This window comes from Chiloscyllium plagiosum, unplaced genomic scaffold, assembly GCF_037043375.1.
Source record: "Chiloscyllium plagiosum isolate Xiang-an unplaced genomic scaffold, Cpla_swu_hap1 HiC_scaffold_3, whole genome shotgun sequence".
NCBI classification, from domain to species: domain Eukaryota; kingdom Metazoa; phylum Chordata; class Chondrichthyes; order Orectolobiformes; family Hemiscylliidae; genus Chiloscyllium; species Chiloscyllium plagiosum.
Genome location: NW_028270141.1, coordinates 104,851,409 through 104,872,407, shown reverse-complemented (window position 1 = coordinate 104,872,407; position 20,999 = coordinate 104,851,409). Strand labels below are relative to the sequence as shown.

At 39.8% G+C, this 20,999-nt stretch overlaps 1 protein-coding gene across 4 annotated transcripts in view; it reads right to left on the bottom strand.

Annotated features, from left to right (window-relative positions):
• rngtt (RNA guanylyltransferase and 5'-phosphatase) overlaps positions 1-20,999 on the bottom strand; it is a 419,390-nt gene that overhangs the window by 149,466 nt on the left and 248,925 nt on the right. For 3 of the 4 annotated variants that reach the window (XM_043686797.2, XM_087982267.1, XM_087982268.1), the window contains exon 12: positions 8,313-8,381. The exons of the other annotated variant lie outside the window; for it this stretch is intronic. In XM_043686797.2, coding sequence (XP_043542732.1) covers positions 8,313-8,381 — 69 coding nt within the window. The remainder of the gene's footprint in view (positions 1-8,312; positions 8,382-20,999) is intronic. 4 annotated transcript variants of the gene reach the window in all.

Below are 20,999 nucleotides of genomic sequence, written 5' to 3'. Positions count from 1 at the left end.
AGCTGCTCGGGAGGATTTAAACTAGTAAGGGGTGGGGGGGGGGGGCGCGGTTGGAACCCAGAGAGATAATGAGAAAAGAGATCAATCCGAGACTGGTACAGTTGAGAACAGAAGCGAGTCAAACATTCAGGGCAGGCAGGGACAAAGTAGGACTAATAAATTAAACTGCATTTATTTCAATGCAAGGGACCTAACAGGGAAGGCAGATGAACTCAGGGCATGGTTAGGAACATGGGACTGGGATATCATAGCAATTACAGAGACATGGCTCAGGGATGGGCAGGACTGGCAGCTTAATGTTCCAGGATACAAATGCTACAGGAAGGATAGAAAGGGAGGCAAGAGAGGAAGGGGAGTGGCATTTTTGATAAGGGATAGCATTACAGCTGTGCTGAGGGAGGATATTCCCGGAAATACATCCATGGAAGTTACTTGAGTGGAACTGAGACATAAGAAAGGGATGATCACCTTATTGGGATTGTATTATAGTAATAGTAAGTTTGCAGATGACACCAAAATTGGAGTTATAGTAGAAAGCGAAGGCTACCTTAGATTACAACAGGATCTTGATCAGATGGGCCAAAGGGCCGAGAAGTGGCAGATGGGAGTTTAATTCAGATAAATGCGAGGTGCTGCATTTTGGGGAAGCAAATTTTAACAGGACTTATACACTTAATGGTATGGTCCTAGAGAGTGTTGCTGAACAAAGAGACCTTGGAATCCTTGAAAGTGGATTCGCAGGTAGATTGGATAGTGAAGGCGGCGTTTGGTGTGCTTTCCTTTACTGGTCAAGAGTATTGAGTACAGGAGTTGGGAGGTCACGTTGCGGCTGTACAGGACATTGGTTAGGCCATTTTGGAATACTGCGTGCAATTCTGATCTCCTTCCTACCGGAAAGGTGTTGTGAAACTTGAAAGGGTTCAGAAAAGATTTACAAGGATGTTGCCAGAGTTGGAGGATTTGAGCTATAGGGAGAGGCTAAATAGGCTGGGGTTGTTTTCCCTGGAGCGTCGGACACTGAGGAGTGACCTTATAGAGGTTTACAAAATTACGAGGGGCATGGATAGGATAAATAGACAAAGTCTTTTCCCTGGGGTTGGGGAGTCCAGAACTAGAGGGCATAGGTTTAGGGTGAGAGGTGAAAGATATAAAAGTGACCTAAGGGGCAACTTTTTCACGCAGAGGGTAGTACATTTATGGAATGAGCTGCCAGAGGAAGTGGTGGAGGCTGGTCAATTGCAACATTTAAAAGGCATCTGGATGGGTATATGAATAGGAAGGGTTTGAAGGGATATGGGCCGGGTGCTGGCAGATGGAGCTAGATTAGATTGGGATATCTGGTCGGGATGAATGGGTTGGACTGACTCTATAACTGGCTAAGCTCTTATTTTTAAACAGTGACCCCTAGTTTCAGATTCTCCCAACATCCTTTTCACAATCAATCTGTCAAGACTTCTTCAAGAATCTATATGCTTCATCAAATCACCCATTACTTTTTTAAACATCAGTGAATACAAACTTAGTTTGTCCAATCTGTTCTTGGAAGACAACCTGCCCACTGCTAGTTATGGGTTAAATAAGCCATGTAAATTCTTCCGATACATCTGTGACCTTCCTTTGCAGCCATGTACGAGGAAGCCCAGATCCCTCTGTAATCCCAGAGCTCTTCAAACTCGTACCATTTAGACCATACGCTTGTCTTCTTATTTCCTAACAAAATAGACAATTCCCAATTTTCCCACATTATATTCCATTTGCTACATCTTTGCCCACTCATATAACCTACTTTAAAGGAAGCAAGGAAGCCAGATAACCTCTTCACAACTTACTTTGCTACAAACCTTCGTGTCATCAGTAAACTGCCCTTGAGAAAGTGGTGGTGAGCTGCTTTCTTGGACCATTACAATTCATGTGATGTGGTGCCACTGACAGGTTTACTGAGGAGGACAAAGTCAGGTTTTTTTTAGATTAGATTACTTACAGTGTGGAAACAGGCCCTTCGACCCAACAAGTCCACACCGCCCCGCCGAAATGCAACCCACCCATACCCCTACATTTACCCCTTACCTAACACTACGGGCAATTTAGCACGGCCAATTCACCTGACCTGCACATCTTTGTGACTGTGGGAGGAAACCGGAGCACCCAGAGGAAACCCACGCAGACACGGGGAGAACGTGCAAACTCCACACAGTCAGTCGCCTGAGGAGGGAATTGAATCCGGGTCTCTGGCGCTGTGAGGCAGCAGTGCTAACCACTGGGCCACCCACAGTGGGCAGGGAAGAAAAGTGGCAAGAGAGAAGAAGAAAGACTTCCAAGATTTTGAACTAGCAGCAGCAGCAAAGAAACATACTGCTGCTAGAAGTCACAACTTCGGAAGGTGCTATCAAAGGAGCCTTGGTATATTTCAGCTGACCATCTTGTAGAGGCACATAGTTTTTCCACTCCTTTTTAATTTCTGTGAGGACTTTTGAAATCCATGCATGCAGTGAATTCTGAACCGGAAGTCAATGCTACAAAGATCCTTGGAGTGGTTACACAGGTACACAGTATAGGGGGAACAGTGGTGGCACACACTGCTGGCCTTGTGCATTGGTGAGTAAAAACTGAATCTTAATGGGGTGGGTCAGGTGCGAATCAAGAAGGCTGCTGTCCTGGATGGTGTAGAATGATCTAGACAGTTGGATATGTACCCATCCAGAGAAGCAGAAAGTTGTTCTTCACAGGCTTGATTTTTGACTGTAGATAGTGGACAAGTTCTGGGGAGTCAGGAAAATTTTGTCACATGTCACAAAATTCACCGACTCAGACCTGCTTTTGTGTCACCAGTGTCTATATTACTGGTCCAGTTTAGTTTCTGAACCCAGGATATTGATGGTGCAGCATTCAGAATTGGTAATGAATGGCTTAATGGCTATTGAATGTTAAAAAGAGATGGCTAGATTCTCACCTGAACATGATCCTTTACATAGCACTTGTCTTGATGTGAAAGTTGAAAGCAGTACTTTAACTTCAGGGTGTTTGCTTGAGAGGGTTGATTCTCACAATGAAATACATCAGACCCATTTCTTTCACTCTCCATCCAAAAAATGATTGGATGTTGCTCAATCTTTATCATGACAAGTCCTATTGGCGGACTCTATTTTCTTCTGCTCACTTCAAGGTATTATTCATGATTGATGAAGCTAACTTAGACAGCAATTTCCCATTAGATACAACGTTCTTCATGTTTCCTCTTCCACAAATCTTGCACTTACAAATCATGTCATACACAATTTGAATGGCAAGCAATAAACAGTACTTGGGAAAGTTAAGGATATATAACAAAAAGCACTAACAACTCAATCACCTCTCACACTACTATTTTATGAATATGTGTAGAGAAAGTTAAACGTTAGTTGCAAGTACCATGTGAACGAACATTGAAATTACATAATCAATAGTTTTATACTGCTCATTTTTATGTATCCAAAGTATGTACGAGTTTGTGCCTAAAATAAGATCATAATAGGAGACAGCAGCATGTTGGCCCATTAAAGCCCACTCTGCCATTCAATAAGTTCATTGTTGTGGCCTTGGTTCCATATTCCTACCTTTGTCCCCTGCACTTTCTCCCAACCCATAATCCTCAAGTCCCTTGTAAAAAAACAAACTTAAAAACATTTAACAACACAGCATCCACTGACCTCTGCAAGAGATTTCTAAAGACTGGTGATCCTCTGAGAGAAGAAATTCCTTGGCTTCTCAATTTTAATTCAGAGATCCAACAGATAATTATTTCAAACTCATGGGTTATATGTCAACATTACATTTATAGGCACATCTGTGAATAGGCTAACATTAAGCTGTTCCAAGAGTAGTATGATTCTATCAGCATGTCATGCTTTAGGTGACCAGAATGAAGATGGAATTTAAGACCTTTATATCCTCAGGGTAACTACAGTAATGATGCATGTCTCTGAAGGCATGTTAACACACTGACTGAGATTTAACACAACAGGAGACACTTTGTTTTCTCAAGAAGACCTAAATATCCCCATGAAATGAATACCCCTTCAGCACCTAAACTGTTAAGTCTTCTTAGAATGTTTTAAAAGATCATCTTGTATTCTTCTCAACTGCAATAAGCAGGTCCAATCTACTCAAATGTTTTGCATTTCAACCCTTTCATTCTAGCAGTCAGTTACGTAAATCTTCACTGAACTACTTTCAATACAAACATGCCTTTAAGCAAGGAGGCCAAAACTATAGGCATTATTCCAGGTGCAGTCTCAACAGTAAATTGTAGCAACATTTCCATTATTTATACTCCTTTAACATGCAACACAGGTCAAGATTCACTTAGCTTCTAAACTATCTTCTTTGCATACTCAGTGTTTTTACTTTTTATTTTTACATATTTATAGAAGCTTTTATTGTATTTTTATAATTTTTGCAACTTTTCTCTCATTCTCCAATTTCTCGCTTTCATAGCCATTCTTTATTGGCTTCTAAAGTATTTCCATTCTTCCACCCTAATATCTTTCAGCATTTTATGTATTTCTTTCAATTTTATACTATTTTTAACATCGTAACATAGCCATAGGTCATTTTCTCAATGAAATATATCTTGCTAGATAGTTACGAACTGTCTTCTTAAATATATGCCATTATGTCTATTTTTAAAGCTATTTTCTCTGTCTACTTCAGCCAATTTTGGGATTCTCACCCTAACATCTTTGAAGATTTACTTACAGCAGAGGGACTACAGCAGTTCAAGGAAACGTAAGACCGTAAGAAACAGGAACAGGAGTAGGCCATTCAGCCCCTTAAGCCTGCTATGCCATTCAATAGGGTAATGGTTAATCCAACATTCCTCACATTTACTTTCCTGCCCTATCCCCATAACTCTTTTTATGCCTGACTGAACAATCTATCTATCTCAGTCTTCAATATGCACAAGGTGTGGCAAGGTGTTCTAAAGACACACAACTCTCTGGAAGAAAAATTTCCTCCTCATCTCAGTCTTGAATTGGTAACCTTTTATTCTGAGACAGGCCTCTTGTCCTAGCTTCTCCTATGAGGGCAAACATCCTCTCAGCACTTACCCAATCAAGCTCCTTATGTTCCAATGGGATCACCTCTTATTCCTCTAAACTCCAGTGAGTAGCATCTCAACCTGTTTAGCCCTTGCTCATAAGACAATCCTTCCATACCAAGGATCATGCTGCTGAACTTTCTGAACCGCCTCCAATGAAATGCTATCTTTTCTTAAATGAGGGGACCAAAACTGCTCACAATACTCCAGATGTGATCTCAGCAGCATCTTGTACAGTTAAGACGCCCCTACTCTTAATCTCAAAACCCTCTTAAATAAAGGCCAACATTCCATCAGTCTTCCTGATTACCTGCTGCAATATACCATCACCTTCTCAAGGGCAACTTGGGATGCATCTTTAGGCAAGCTTGATGCACAATAGCATCAACTCCTTGAGCATATCTCCTGTCAAAACTAGGCATTCATCCTTCAGTAAATGAAAGTTTATTTTCTTAGGTGGGATTTAGGATGACCTACCTCCACATTTGTTCAATGGGCACGTTGATAGATTTTTTGAGTCCTGTGCATGATCTGCAGTCTCTGTTACACATGGGGATGTTGGAGTTTGATTGCAGGGTGCTGGGTGGAGGAGCTGTTTAGAGGGTTGTTCACTTATCTTTGCATGTTTCAAACAAAGAGTATCCTTGTCTTTGGGTCCTTCCAAAATGAAAGTACTCCATTTTGGTTAATCACAAGCCAGCATCTCTAATTGATCAAACAGAGATGTTTTGGGATTATCTGAGGACATTCATGAACTACTTTCACTGTTCCCCTGGGAATCTGTTGCACAAACATCTGGTGCATCTGGTGGCATGTACAGAAATTATACGTCCTGCTGAATGGAGTTGGTTTTGAATGATTAGCTCCTCGATGCTGGGGATGTAGTTTGGGTGAGGAAGCTACTGTTGGACCATTTACTTTGTTACTGATTTGAACAATATTAAAAAGGCATTATGCATGGTAGTTTTCTCATGTTTTAAAGTACCTGCTGTCAGTTATTTAAATCTCCAAGGCACTTATGAGTATGGGAATCACTGCAGCTCATGGTTTTATTCTCAGGTTTGTGATCTTAGTCCTCAAATACTCTTTTCCTTCGTCAGCTGAAAGGCAAACTGATACATTGGAGGCAATGATGAATTTTGACTTTTCTGCCTGCCTTTGCTTATAGTAGGCTCCCAGTTAACAAAAAATGGTCCATATTTTCCAAAAGCTTGCTCTTGATCTTAACTAACAGCAGGGATGTCTTGTATTCTAAAAGCTGATTGAGAAGAAAAACAAAGCTCTAGATTACTGCACTCTAGTTGATCTACAGGGGAAAGCTTGATATTTTGTCTAGAAAGATAGGAAAAGAATTACGCCAAGAAGAGCTTCTCTGTTCCCTGATGATCCTATATCACCAACAAACAGCAACATTTAATGAAACTATGTTCCTAAATGAAATGCCAGAGACACAGAATTGTATTGGTGCAGAAAGAGGCCATATGGCTCTTGGAATAAGCATTATCACTGAGGGTTATGGGGGAAAAAGCCCAACAATGGTACTATATTATATTCTATACTGATAAATAATCCCCTATTCTTGTTTACGCAAGCCAAAAAAAGGCATAAATTCAAATTGCACACGTAGTTCAGAGAGTAAAACAAATAATTGTCATTGCACTTTTTCTAAGGTAATGACCTCATGGCTACAGGTGAGGAAAAGCACCTATGTATGGGTCATCCATAGTTCACTTACATGCTAAATATATGGAGTCTGTCATCAATTGCAACCTAATGACAAAATGGAGGTTATTAAAATAATTAACTTGACTGAAAGCTCATAAGAGCTCATTGGAAAGCTCATAAGAGCTCATAAGAACTCATAAGAACAAAACTGGACACTACATGTTATACAACAGCTAAGCCTGCAGTTAGTATTTATTACAAATTGCAGCAACATCACTTGGTGTTAGAATCCATAACAAAGCATTTTAGATACAACAGCATTAAAATTGTATCCCATCTCAAAGCTGTAAAATTGTGAAATGTGACAGCACTGATAACACATCAAATCTCAATGCATTCAAATTGAGAATCTTGACAAAATTACTAAAAAAATTCCATTAGAGGCTAAAAGCCTCAGATTAAAGTAAAAGCTTTTTGTGCACAGTGAGTTAATATGACAACAGCACTCGATGACTTACTGCTTTTCCTTTGCTTACAGAAGACAGCTGAGAAGTTCCTGATTTGACTTAGAGATCATCCCCTCATTTGTGAGTCAGAAAGTTATAAGCTTCAAGTGACATTGCAAAACTTGCAGACATGTTCTAGGTTGACATTACAATGCAGTTAATTCATGGGTGGGTGTATGGAGAGTGGGGCTGCATGCCTGAGATGCCATTTTCCTGCTGAGCTATGAAACTGAGGCCATGTCTGCTTGCCCAGGGTGCCACTTGGTCTGTACCAAAAATGTGGGAGTGAGTAAGGAGTTGCCTATTAACCTGGCTAACATTTATTTCTCAACCAACATCACCGTAAACAAATGAACTTGTCAATTTATTTCATGCCTGTTTGTGGCATCTTGTGTACATTTAACTTGCATACAAATCAACAATGACTAACCTTCAACATCAATGCATTGGCTATGAAGTGCTTTGGGACATATTAAGAACACAAAAGCCTGATGTATAAATGCAAGTTCATTCTTTTGATGAGTTGCATTCACTTTTCATAAAAAAAGGCATAAAACAAAAACAAATGCAGAATAAATGAATGCATGAAAAATACACGTTTCAAAATTAATGCTTCCTAAACAAAACAGCATTCCTGTATCATTCGGCAAGAAACTTCTAAGAAAAGCTTCACATTCTGTTTTAATATTAAAACTTTTAACTTACAAAACTTCACAATTAGAGCCATCTTTATATTATGATTGTCTTTCTAATAGGAATCCAGAGTTACTTGCAACTGAATTGCTTGTGCATTTTAAGAGAGTTAAATGAAATCACCTTTTATTTATACTCCGTTAATATTTCAATTATCCTAAAAATTCCAGGCAACACTAAAGAAATGTGCAATGAGAAGCGAAAGCAGCTTTGTACAGGCCCTGTTACAACTGTTTCTGTTTTAATCAAATACCAGTCATAAAGAGTGAACACACTCAATCATGGGCCTTAACCAGAAACCCCCTCCCTCCCTTCCTCCCCTCCAACCCGCCACCCCAACATAAACACAAACACAATTGCTCTGATCTTACCCCAGTTGGTTGAAAAATTAGTCCATCCACTTCATGGCTGACTTCACGAGCAAAACTTCCTTCCAGCAGCTAAATTAGAAATGGTACAATTGAAATAGACAATTTCAGCAACTGAACTGATTGTCAAACAACTGAAAAAGCTATTCAGCTGCAAATTGCAGACGATGACATTTTAACTTGATGGTAGTTACTTCAAGGGCCACTGAAATATTTTAGTTGAACATAAGACAGAACTAAAATTTATCCAAATCTATAACTTACTGCCTGCCCATTATCAGGCAGGCTAAATGGTCATTATGGTTTCATTCATCATCACTTAAAACAATCTGTTATTTATTGTAGGATAAATCTAGTCCAGATAATCCACCCTTAAAGATGGACCAGCAGTGGGATATACACCCGTGCTGAAAAGGCACACAGATTTAGCTGATTAAACTCCAGGAAACATATGATCGTATAATTTAGCAGAAATAGGCCATTTCACCCCTCAAAGTTAGATCACTATTCAACAAGATCTTGCTGATATATTTGTGTTCCAAACATCACATAGGAGGTTTCTTTTATTATAATATAGAATGCAGGCGTTGCTGGCTTGGTAAGCATTTATTACCCATCCCTAAGTTAAGATTCAACTACATTACTGTGGTTCTGTAATCACACGTAGGCCAGAATAGGCAAGAATGGCAGATTTCCTTCCTTAAAGGACATTAGTGAACTGGATTTTTTTGTTTAGGACAAGCAACAATGGGAATATGGTCACCATTAGGTTCACTTTCATTCTAGACTTTCATTGAATTCAAATTTGTGGGATTCTAATCCATGTCCTCAGAACATTGACCAGGAGTTTTAGATTGCTAGCACAATGACACTGTCTTCCCTTTTGCTGTCATCTTTGTTGGACTTCTGTTTAGATATAGACTTCTGTATGACAGAGGCTCAATTGATACTTCAGAAAAGTGCAAGGGCAAATTTATGAAAAATAAACCAAACTTTATGCATATAAAGGGAACTGCAACTCGTATTAGCACTCAATTCAATGTACTATGTATATCTGGGAACAATTTGATTTGTCCATGAAGTCTACTTCTGTATCAATCACATATATCTCTCTCTTGAGTCAGTAAAGTGTGAATTAAATGTGGCCCTTTTCTTGTGAAGAAAGATATTTTTATTGACAAAGGGATTTTTAAAATTACATTAATCCAAAAACAATACAAATAAGAACAATACAAAAAAGAACAGAACTACACTCATTTATGTGTACATATAAATGAATAGATTAAATAAATAAATAAAGCACAGCGTGACAAAACAATAAATCTTGATCATCGAGAGCGTTAACTTGCATATATTCATATGTTTGTTAATTCTTCCTTTCAGGGTGTTAGATTCATTAAACATGGCTATATATAAAATCCTTAATTAGCGTGGTAGATGAATCTGTGTCCAGGTAATCCAAAAAGGGCTACCGTGTCTTATAAAAGTTCTCAGTTTTTTGGTGAACCATACTTGTAAGATAATCCAGAGGAATACGCTCCATGACTAACTTATGCCAACCCGACACTCCTAGGGGGTTTTCAGACACCCAACGTAGCAAAATCTTTTTCCTCGCGCAGAAAGTAAGGATACTGAAAAGTTTTTTCCTATACATATCCAAAGGAGGTAAAGATAAAGAGTGCTGACAGAGAATGTGTTCTTATCACTAAGCAACTTCTCTGTCAGATCTATAAGGATCAGTTAGGAGTGTAGTTCTTTTTTGGATGAAATCCCTGATTTGGAAAAAACAGAAGAGGTGTCTGCTAGGTATTTCATACTTCTGAGTTAATTGATCAAAGGACATCATTGCTTCCCCCTCAAATAAGTCACCCAGGCAAGACACCCCCCCAGCTGCCCAGAGTTTAAACCCAGAATCCATTATCCCTGGTAGGAAGCCCAGTATGCCAATTATAGGGGTAATAATTGATGTTTTGGTTATGTTGCCCTTGCTCCGCTGCATTGCCTCCATGCTTTAATGGTACTGATAATTATTGGATTATGGAAATATTCCTTAACTGTCCTCATTTTGTACAAGAACAGCAGTCTAATGAGGGGGCGTTTTGCCTAAGAAGTTTCGATGTCCAACCGTATTAAAGCAGACCCCCCACAAGCCCAGTCACACATATAAGAGAGAGCTTAATTGGTAGCTTTAAATATCCAGGAGGTCCACTCACCCCAGTCTGTGGGACAGTTGCAATTTGGTTAGTTGGATAAGGGGTTGTTTACAGCGCCAGATAAAAAAGCTGAGCCAGCCATTCAGTTTCCTGAATGCTCGTCTCGTGAAGATGAAAGGAAGCATTCGCATCAGGTACAATAGGTGAGGGAGAATATTCATCTTAGTAAGGGCTATCCAGCCTAGCCAGGATATTGGAAGCGCCTCCCATCTTCGGATGTTTTATTTGATTTTGTCAAATAAGTGGGTAAAGTTAGCTTTAAATAGTTGATGAAAGACAGGAGCAATAAATGTACCTAGATAAAGGAAACCCCTCTGTGACCACTTAAAAGGAAATCGAGATTCACCCTGGACATCAGGGTATTTTTTGAAGACTCCCCAAATGGGCCTCTGATTTTGCAAAATTGATCTTGTTGCCTGAGAAAGCACCAAACAAATTATTATATTGTATCAGATGAGACACCAAAACTGCAGGGTTTGACAGAAAGAGAAGGACATCATCCACATACAGTGTAATCTTGTGTGACTTTAGTCCCACTTCTGGGGCAGATATGTTGGAGCCCCTAAGCAGCTCAATCACCAATGTAAAAAGCAATGGCGAGAGGGGACAGACTTGTCCACTGGCCCTGAGGATATTGAAATTACTTGATCGAACGCCACTGGTGAAAACCACGGCCAGAGGGTCACTATAAAGAACCTTTGCCCACTTGATAAAGGTTTTGCCCAAGCCAAACTGTTCTAAAGTATAGAAGGGGTACGGCCACTCAAACCGATCAAATGCCTTCTCGGCATCTAGAGAGATCAATAATCCCTATACATCTTGTTGTTGGCACGCTTGGATTATATTGAGCAATCTCCTAACATTGTTGGAAGATCTGCAGCCCTTTATGAAGCCTGTCTGGTCCTCTTTGATAATGGAAGGCAGCACAGTTTCCAGCCTTAGTGCAAGGGTCTTAGATAGGATTTTGAAACTGACATTTAAAAGAGAATAAGGGTCTATAGGAAACACAGTCCTCTGGGATCTTTCCTTTCTTAAGAATAAGTGAGGGATGTTAGCCTCTCTTAAGAATGGTGGGAGGCAGTTGTGACTGTACGAATAATTAAACATGTTAAGCAACGGCCCTGACAGTATGTTTATAAATTCTTTCTAAAATTCACTACTAAGTCCATCAGGATTGGGCGCCTTTCCACTCAGAAGCTGCTTCACAGCCTCTTGAACCGATAATGGGGTGTTAAGGAAAGACTCTTGCTCAGGGATTACACCTGGAAAATCCAGGTTCTTGAAAAAAACTCCATCCTCATAGCATTCAATTGGTATAATTCAGAGTAAAATCTCTGAAATGCTACATTAATCTTTTCAGAGTCACAGGTAAGGGTTCCTGTCCCTTCCCTGATTGCGGTAATGGCTTGAGGGGCACTTTTATTTTCCTGGCAAGATTTGCTAAGTACTTGCCCAGATTATTACCATGCACAGACAACCTTTGTTTTGTGAAATTGAGTTCCTTATTGGCTATCTGTGTGAGCATGGAGTTCAGCGTAGACCAAAGCACTATGACCCTCTGTAGCTTAGCCACCGAGGGTTTATTAAAGTCTGTCTTCTCGGCTGCCTTCAACCGTATTTCAAGCAAGCATTGCTGCTCTTCCTTTTGCTGCTACTTACTGGCAGAGTAGGAATTAATTATCCCCCGGCAAAAGCTTTAGCGGCTTCCCAGAGAATGGATGGGTTGCTGACTGAGTCTGAGTTAATGGCTAGGAAAGCTCTGAATTCATTGGAAAAATACTCAGTGAACTTACTATGCTTAGGAATGAAGGGATCGATTCACCAGTGTCCCAAACTTATTACATTGCCTTTAATCTTAACCAGTAAGTATACTGCTGCATGATCAGAGATGGCAATATTCCCAATTGTACAGGATGCCACTGAATCCAGGAATGCTGCGGGGATTAGGAAGAAATCAATCCTGTGGTAGCACCTGTGTGGGTTGGAGATGAATGTAAAATTCCTGCCTGTGGGGTGGAGACGCCTCCAGACATCCACCAGCTCTAGTTCAACACACAGATCCACTAATTGTTTAGATTGTAAAGAGGGTATTACAATTCTTTGGGCATTCTGTCTACTGAGGGGTCCACAAGACAGTTAAAATCCCTCCATGATAATGTGTCAGGATGTAAGGTTAATGAGTTTAGAAAATGCATCGACCAGAAATTTAAGGGGGTAGGCCGGGGGACTGTAAACATTTAAATACGGTATTCTTCTCCATATATTGAAGCTTTGAGAATAATGAACCTCCCGTGCCTATCTTTAATACAATCCAGTAACTTACTTCCTTACAAGTATGGCCAATCCCCTAATCCTTGTGCTGAAAGATGAGAAATAAACTCGATCGAACCCACTCTGTTGTAATTTCAAATGCTCCTTATCATCCATGTGCATCTCCTGCAGTCGGGCAATATCCACCCTTTTCCTTTAAGACTTGAAAGTACCTTTTCCCTCTTGACTGGCAAGTGGCTCCCCATAATGTTCCAGGTACAACATTTAAACCTGTCATTACACTCTGTAGTAATATTTGTACTCCAAAGAGGAAGAACTCAAATCATATATCACTGAACCTCAATGCAAGTAAATCCATAGAACATAAAAATTGCAATGACTAAAACAACTACAATCACCAAACCTTCAAAACTTACAAAAACTATGTACAACAGGAACCAAGAAACAAAACAAAATACAAAGCACCATTGGCGCTGAAAAGGGGAGCTTACCAAACAAACAAACAACCACCCCCACCCCCCCGTCCAAAGGGGGTATCTAAGCATCCCAAAAAACTTTTCTTCTGCCCCATTGCCAATATGGCAACCAGGGTAGTTGAATACAAAAACCGGGCTTGAACTGCCCTAAATAGGTATCGAGCCATCATAAACACCTTCCTAACTCCTTCTAGCTAGAGCCGCACCACAGACACAAGCAAAAGGAAAAAAAATGGTAGAGTTAACAAAGAGTTAAAATGGAGTACTATGCCCATCCCCAGGTATAATTTAACGCTGGTTAGTATCATAGAATAGAGAAAAAAATGGAGAGAGAGAGAGAAGTAAAGTGACACCAAACAAGACTTTCTTAAAAATAAACATTATTATCTGTATCCATTAAATCATCCAGTCTAATTTAACATGGCCACGATATTTTTTTGCTTTCTCTGGAGAGTCAAATGAATGTGTGGATCCATTGAAAGTAAACTGAAGCACCGCTGGTTACTTTAAAGAGTACTGGATTCCAAGCTCCCTTAATCTTTTCTTAATATTATATTAAGCTTTATTTTTTTGAACCACTGTCGCTCAGAAATCCTGAAAAAACATGATCCTGGAGCCATTATGAACTAAAGCCTTCAGATTTGTTTTCCTTGGGTTTTGGAGGCTTCCATGATTCTTTGTTTGTTCCCGTAGCTCTGAAACTGCGCCAGGACAGGGCGAGGACGCTGGTCCAGACCTGACTTTTGCACCATAACCCGGTGAGCTCTTTTAATTTCAATTTTCACCCACTCCATTTTGACTGCTAATTTGAGGAATTCCAGCAGTCAGTCCTCGAAGAAGTTTGCTGGCTAACCGCCTTCCATCCCCTCCAGTAGACCGACAATACAAACATTTTTTCTCCTGCCCCATTCTCAAAATCGTCAACTTGATCAGTTAAGTTACAAACCTGCTTTTCAAGGGCTTGGACCTGATCTTTGGATGAATCCATCGCGGTCTCTGCCACTGTGGTTCGGCACTCAACATCATTCGTTCTCCTCGAGGTCTTTAAGCTACTGATTATGTTTTTGAATTATGGCAGAGAGCAGGTCCAACTTATTGTTCAACTTTTCTTCGATCCTGCCTTCAAGCTTTTTGTGCATCTTTGCGAGCTCCACGACAACAGCCTGCTGAGTAATTGGGTCCATCGGACCGGTTGGGGGGCGGGGGGGTCTGTGGCCGCAGACAAACTTGATGCCTCCAGCAAGTGCCCCACGTGTTGGGACTTACTTGACTTGTTTCCGTTTTTTTTTGTTATTTCCACTCAACAAAAAAGTGATTAATAAAGATTCTATGGTTATTTCAGCATTTAGATTTAGCGAAATGGTTTGAGTGGGGCGGATTAAATCACTTCTTTGCTTGTGTTGTGATGCAGAGTCCAGCAAAGCAGTCAATTCAGGTCATCACCATCTTGGATCCCCATAGCCCACAGTATTCAGAAGGCAAGCTTTCTTCAAAAGCAGGTTAAACATTACTCTATTAAAAATGTTTGTTGAATGCTTAAGAAATAAAATTAATCAAAATAATTATAGATACCAAGATTTTAACGAATATAGATAAGACAAAATAATTCCTACAAGGATAAAGTCTCAGTATGTCTCTTTGGTACACCTACAGAAAGAACTTCTAGCAGTATCAGCCTGCAGCGGTTCAAAGCAGCAGCTTACCATCACCTTCTCATGGGCAACTAGGAATGGGCAAAAAGTGAATGAATAAAAAGAAAATTGTGCCAAAAGAGGACACACAATCTGTGGACGATTCTGGAAGCAAACTCTTACTGTGAACATTCTTCTCTGAAGATGTTGCCTCTCAATGACCTTCCTAAGGGAGTTCTCATTTTTGAAAAACAGGGTTTCACAGATTTATAGGAAACCTAAGATGGCTGCTGTAATGTCTGATGAATCATTGTCCCTCAAAGCAAAGTCAATTATGCTAGAATGCAGGAATTTCTTCCAGTCTGTTGCATGTCTCAGAAATTTTGCATTGCCACATCATTAAAACAACATTGTGTTTGTGCAAAGGTAATTAAACTCAAAATGGCCCCTTCAGTGGCTGCTGTTAAGATAATATATTAATCAACGGATTTATGGATGGTTACGATCAGAATCAGCCACAATTTTTGGCTGCCTTCTTAATCTGATGTGTCAATTATTTAAAGTTAAATTTGCCTTCTTTGCAAATTTAACTTTAAATTTGCTTGTATTTAAATTAACTTTAAATTTCCACACTCTTGTATGCCTTGGCACCACAAGTGAACATCTAATTTTTTCTTAAGTGTAATAAAGGTTTCTGCCTCTATCACTTTATGGGCAGTGAGTTCCAGATCCCCAACATGCTCTTATAGTATTCCTTGTAGTTCTGCCGTCCACATTGCAGGATGGATGTGATTATACCAAAGAGGGAGCTGAGGAGATTTACAAGGATGTTTGCTTGGACTAGACAGTTTTAATTAGGAAAAATATGAACTGCAGTTCTGAAGGGGTTAGAATGTGGAATAGAAAGCAGTGAGATAAAGTTTCAATATTAATGAGAATTTCAGATCTGAAGATTAGTTCCAGATTGAACATGTCACAGAATTCAGTTTAGCCCAAGAGAGAGGTGCAGAGAAAGAAGGATTCAGTGATAAGCAAGAAGTCTACATAGGAGCCAGAAACTAAGATATTTGACTGTTTTATGTTGATTTCGAGGGAACTATTACACAAAAATAACTTAAAAAAAAAACCCTGGAAAACAGGTAACAGTTACAAGTTTAGCGTTTATGAACCAAGCATAATTGCTCTTGGGAAGGTGGTGGTGAGCCACTGCCTTTGAATTTTGAGGAGTACTGTGAAGTCCAAGTGTGAAGATGACTGCACAGACCAGTGGTTCTGAGAGGGAAAGGACATATGTTTGAGTGAAAAGTTAGTATTAGTCACAGATCAGAAGTATTGGGATAAAACCCTTAAACTCAGATGTATACCTCCAGGAAGAAGATATTTGCAGTTCCAGTGAATTACTAAAGTCACACATAGATTTCTTGCAGATTATCAGCCCAAGCCTGGATGTTATCCAGGTATTGATGCATATGGTCATGGAAGGCTTCACACTCTGAGGAATTATGAATGAAGCTGAACATTGTGCAAACATCAACAAACACCGCCATTTCTGATCTCATATGGGAAAACATCTGCCATATAATCTTGTGTGTGCAAAGAAATACAGTGTCAACTCATTTAGAATTTCAATTGAGCTTACAATGTGGCACTGTAAGATGTCAAAATGAAGACATAGTGTTCTTTGCAGAAATAAAGGACCCTCGGTAAAAGTATATAAAAGAAAAACACCAGTTTTGGATAGGATCCAAAACAAACCCAAAACACTACTCAAACATCATTCATACCAGAATGATACCTCAACAGGTTTAAGTCACTTGGAACTCATTGAGGCTCCTTCAACCACACCTTTTAAAATCATTTCAACAACAATGGGAACACCACTGTCTGCAAGTTACAGTCCAAATCACACACAACCTTGACAGAACTATATTTGCCTTTCCTTCAGAGTCGCTGTGTAAAAATCATGGAACTTCCCATGAACAGCACGGTGGGTGTTCCTACACGCCAAGAATATCAGCAGTTCAAGAAGGTAGTTCCCCATCACCATCACCAGAATAATCAGGGGTGGACAATAAATTCTGATCTAGCCAGTGCATCAACATCTCAAACAGAATTTGAAAACAGGCATATTAAACCTGTATTAAAAACTGGTATGGCCTCAACTGGCACAGTGCATCCAGCTTATGGCAACCCATTTTAGGGAGTAAAGGAAGGTATTGGTGAGAATGCATAAAACATTCATGAAACTAGTTTCAGGGATGAGAAACTTTGGTTATGTAAATAGAATTGAGAAGTTGGGACTGATCCTCTTGAAGAGAAAGTTGACAGGAAATGTGTTAGAGCTTTGCAAAGTCATGAGGGGTCTGGACTGAACAGAATGGGGAAAACCATTCCTCATGATGGAAGGATCGAGAAAAAGAGGGCACAGAATTAAGATAATTGGCAAAAGAAGCAATAGGCAACAAGGAAAAGTTTTTTTCACAAAGCGAATGATCAGGATTTGGAATATACTGATCAAGACAATGGTGAAGGGGGGGTCAACTGAAGCTTTTGAGTTAAAACACAATCATGATTGGAAAAGGAAAAATTTGCAGAGCAATCTAAAAAAGACAGAAGAGTGACATTCAATGAATTGCTCCTTCAGATTAGATTAGATTAGATTACTTACAGTGTGGAAACAGCCCTTCGGCCCAACAAGTCCACACCGACCCGCCGAAGCGCAACCCACCCATACCCCTACATTTACCCCTTACCTCACACTACGGGCAATTTTTAGCATGGCCAATTCACCTGACCTGCACATCTTTGGACTGTGGGAGGAAACCGGAACACCCGGAGGAAACCCACGCAGACACGGGGAGAATGTGCAAACTCCACACAGTCAGTCGCTTGAGGCGGGAATTGAACCCGGGTCTCTGGCGCTGTGAGGCAGCAGTGCTAACCACTGTGCCACCGTGCCGCCCACACGGGCAGTGAGCCAGATTCCTATCTTGGAGAAAGAGAGTATTGCAGATGCTGGAGATCAGAGTCGAAAAGTATGGCGCTGGAAAAGCACAGCTGGTCAGGCAGCATCCGAGGAGCAGAAGAATCAATGTTTTGGGCATAAGCCCTTCGTCAACAATATGGTCCCAATGAAGGGCATATGCCCGAAACGTTGATTTCCTACTCTTTGAATGCTGCCCAACTTGCGGTGCTTTTTCTTCACCACACTTTTAGACTCCGATTTCTATCTTGGACATACAATGAGCCAATGGCCTCCTTCAGTGCTGTAATCATTCTTCTACTGCTCTTGTCCTTTTAATCAGTCCAGGTCAGGAGTTTAGAAGGCATTGCTATAGAAACTTTGTAATGGCACAATACCTGGTAGCGGAGGGTGCATGCTAAAAGTGATTGATAAGGTAAAGGTAGGCCTCAGAAGGAGACATTGAACGAGACTTCTGCTGAAATAAGTTATGTAATTTCCTTAATAAGACAAGGGGAAAAAACTATTGCAGATCATCATGATCATCACATTAATAAATAGCTTATTAGGCACATGTAGAGCAATTAAAGCAATGTCTGGAGATACAAATCTGGAAGCATTAATTTCTTCAAATTAAGACTTCAAATGGTTTTCAATCATAGTTGTATTTTACTCCACCTGTTTGCAGACTCTTTTTTTTCTAATTTCATGCAGTTTGCTTGATTTAATGTAAGGCAACTCAAACAAGCTAAATCCATGACTACACATGAAACTAAGGACAGCACCAATTGTTTTATGAAGAATATTAGCAACAATGCATCCATCTATGGCATACTCTTCTTCTGGAACTTTTTTTTAAACCTGCTGAAATACAAACACAACTGAACTAATACTTGCTGAACCATGCAATCAGAATTCTTGGATCTGTCACAAACTCAGAAATAATGTCTATAATTTATTCTATGTACTCAGCAATCAGCAAACTTAATCTTGTGAGAAATAACATGCTCCTTTAGAACTGGTTCAGCCTGTACTATTTTGTTTGACATGATTACATTTTTGAAAGTATGTGTCACATTTCATTTAACATTCATTGAAGAAATACAATCCGCAGGCTTTGCTGTAGTGATAAATCACAATTGTGCGCAAGTTATAGCTTCAGAATACAGAATATTAGTTTCCTGCTGTTGGTTAGTTATGAGACAAAAATGGCAAGAAATGTCAGATATCACAAATACTTCAGATTTATACATACACCAAATCCAAGTCCCTGAAAGGGAACACATTCACTTCTGTGACTGACAATCAAATAGTTCTTCTGAATTTAACGAAATGGTGCAAAATACACAGCAGATCTGTAGCTGTGTTTAACTGTGCTTATGTCACAAAATAAGGTCTCCCTGACAACCATTTCCTCGGCCCAGTACACTTGAGCAATGTAAAGAGATGGTATAACTAGTTTCCTTACACATTTGCAGCAGGAATGCAGAAGACATCAAAAATATTTGTTAGGTTTGCACTTTATCCATTGCTACCAGTCACAGCTTATACCAATTATGTCATACCATAACTTGCCTGCAAGGCAACAAAAAAGGAAAGGAGATAGCTCTGTGACTATTTCAACGTAAGGCCCGTAGTCCCAGGGCTAAAAATCTAGATATTTACATAAACTGGGAACTCCAAAGGGTTTTTGGAATGCATTGCCATTCCCTAAAGAGGTTAAATAATTTCAATTTGTCTTCCTGCTGTTTTGCTCTTCTCTGTAATGTCCATTTTACATAGTATTGCATAATATTTACAAGAAAACCATATTGTCCAATTGCTCTGTCACAGTCTTTATGGTCCACAGAAACCTTGCAATAGCCTTCTTAACTGAACCCCCTAAACATACTTTTCTATTCCTTTCTCTCTCTCACGTGTTAATCTCGCTCCCTGAAAAGCTTCTAGAATATTTGCTTCAATTACAATTTGCGCAGCACATTCCGCATTCTAACCACTCTCTGAATAAAGACATTTTTCCAGCACCATCTATTGGACAGCTGATTTCAATGAGGCAAGAACAGAATTGGGTATAATTGACTGGAACAAGAGGCTGGCATATAAAAATATGTATGGTTTGAATACAGTAGAGGTACATTTCCTCAAATGGAAAAGGTGGAATAAACAAATCCAGAACTCCTTGGATGACACATGAGATAGAAATTGGTATTAAGAAAAATGTGTGCTAGACAGATAAAATAAAGTTGAAAACCAAAGGCTCAGAGAAGATGTGAAAACAAATCAAAAAACATATGAAGTGCCTCCTTTGCAGTTGGTGAGGCACAATCAAAAATAGCTACGACTTTGTTAATAATGGATTAATATTACTATCTCCATGTAATTACTACTTTTCAACATGAATATTGTGATCAAGGCATCATTAATGCCAACGGAATTTCTTTTCGCGGCTTCACAAATAGGACATGTTTGTAAAGATAAGTACATCTCCATATTTCAATACTTTTATAGAGGAATTGTCAGGACCAGAAGCTTTGTCTGTTTTCATGTGATTGACAGGTATTATCGTTTTGTCAAGGGTTGGACCATCATCCCACTCAGAGATTCCCACATTGTGGGTTGTGATCTCTTTAAGGGGTCACAAAAACCATATTTAGAGTCACAAACTCCCCCACCTTCAAGGCAGCAATGGCATATTTGGGTGAGGCCATCATTTGACACAGACATTCTGGCAAGACAATGTTAAATCCATTCGATCAATGTTTTCAACTAAAAAGGGCTGGACAGCGAGATTTTAAGTTTGTTCAAGTGGGCTTGGGATGTCTGTGGAATGATTGCAGGCAGAAGCCAACAAATGTAAATGAATCACTGACTGAATGGGGGAGATACAAGAATGTCATGAGGCTGAACCAGAAAAGCGAGTGGCAGATTCAAGAGTTCCTGCTCCTGCTACACAGGTCCCTTACTCTGAGCTGATTACTTTGCTTCATAAAAACCAGCAGATAGATCATAAGGGTGGAAGCAAAGAGGTACTGTTAAGTGTGTGTAGGGAGGAGCGGCAGTTTGGGAAAAGGCGCTGTTAGTAATTAGGAAAGTGGGCGAAGAGGGCCAGTGAGGAGTGTGGTGTTGGGAAGAGAGGT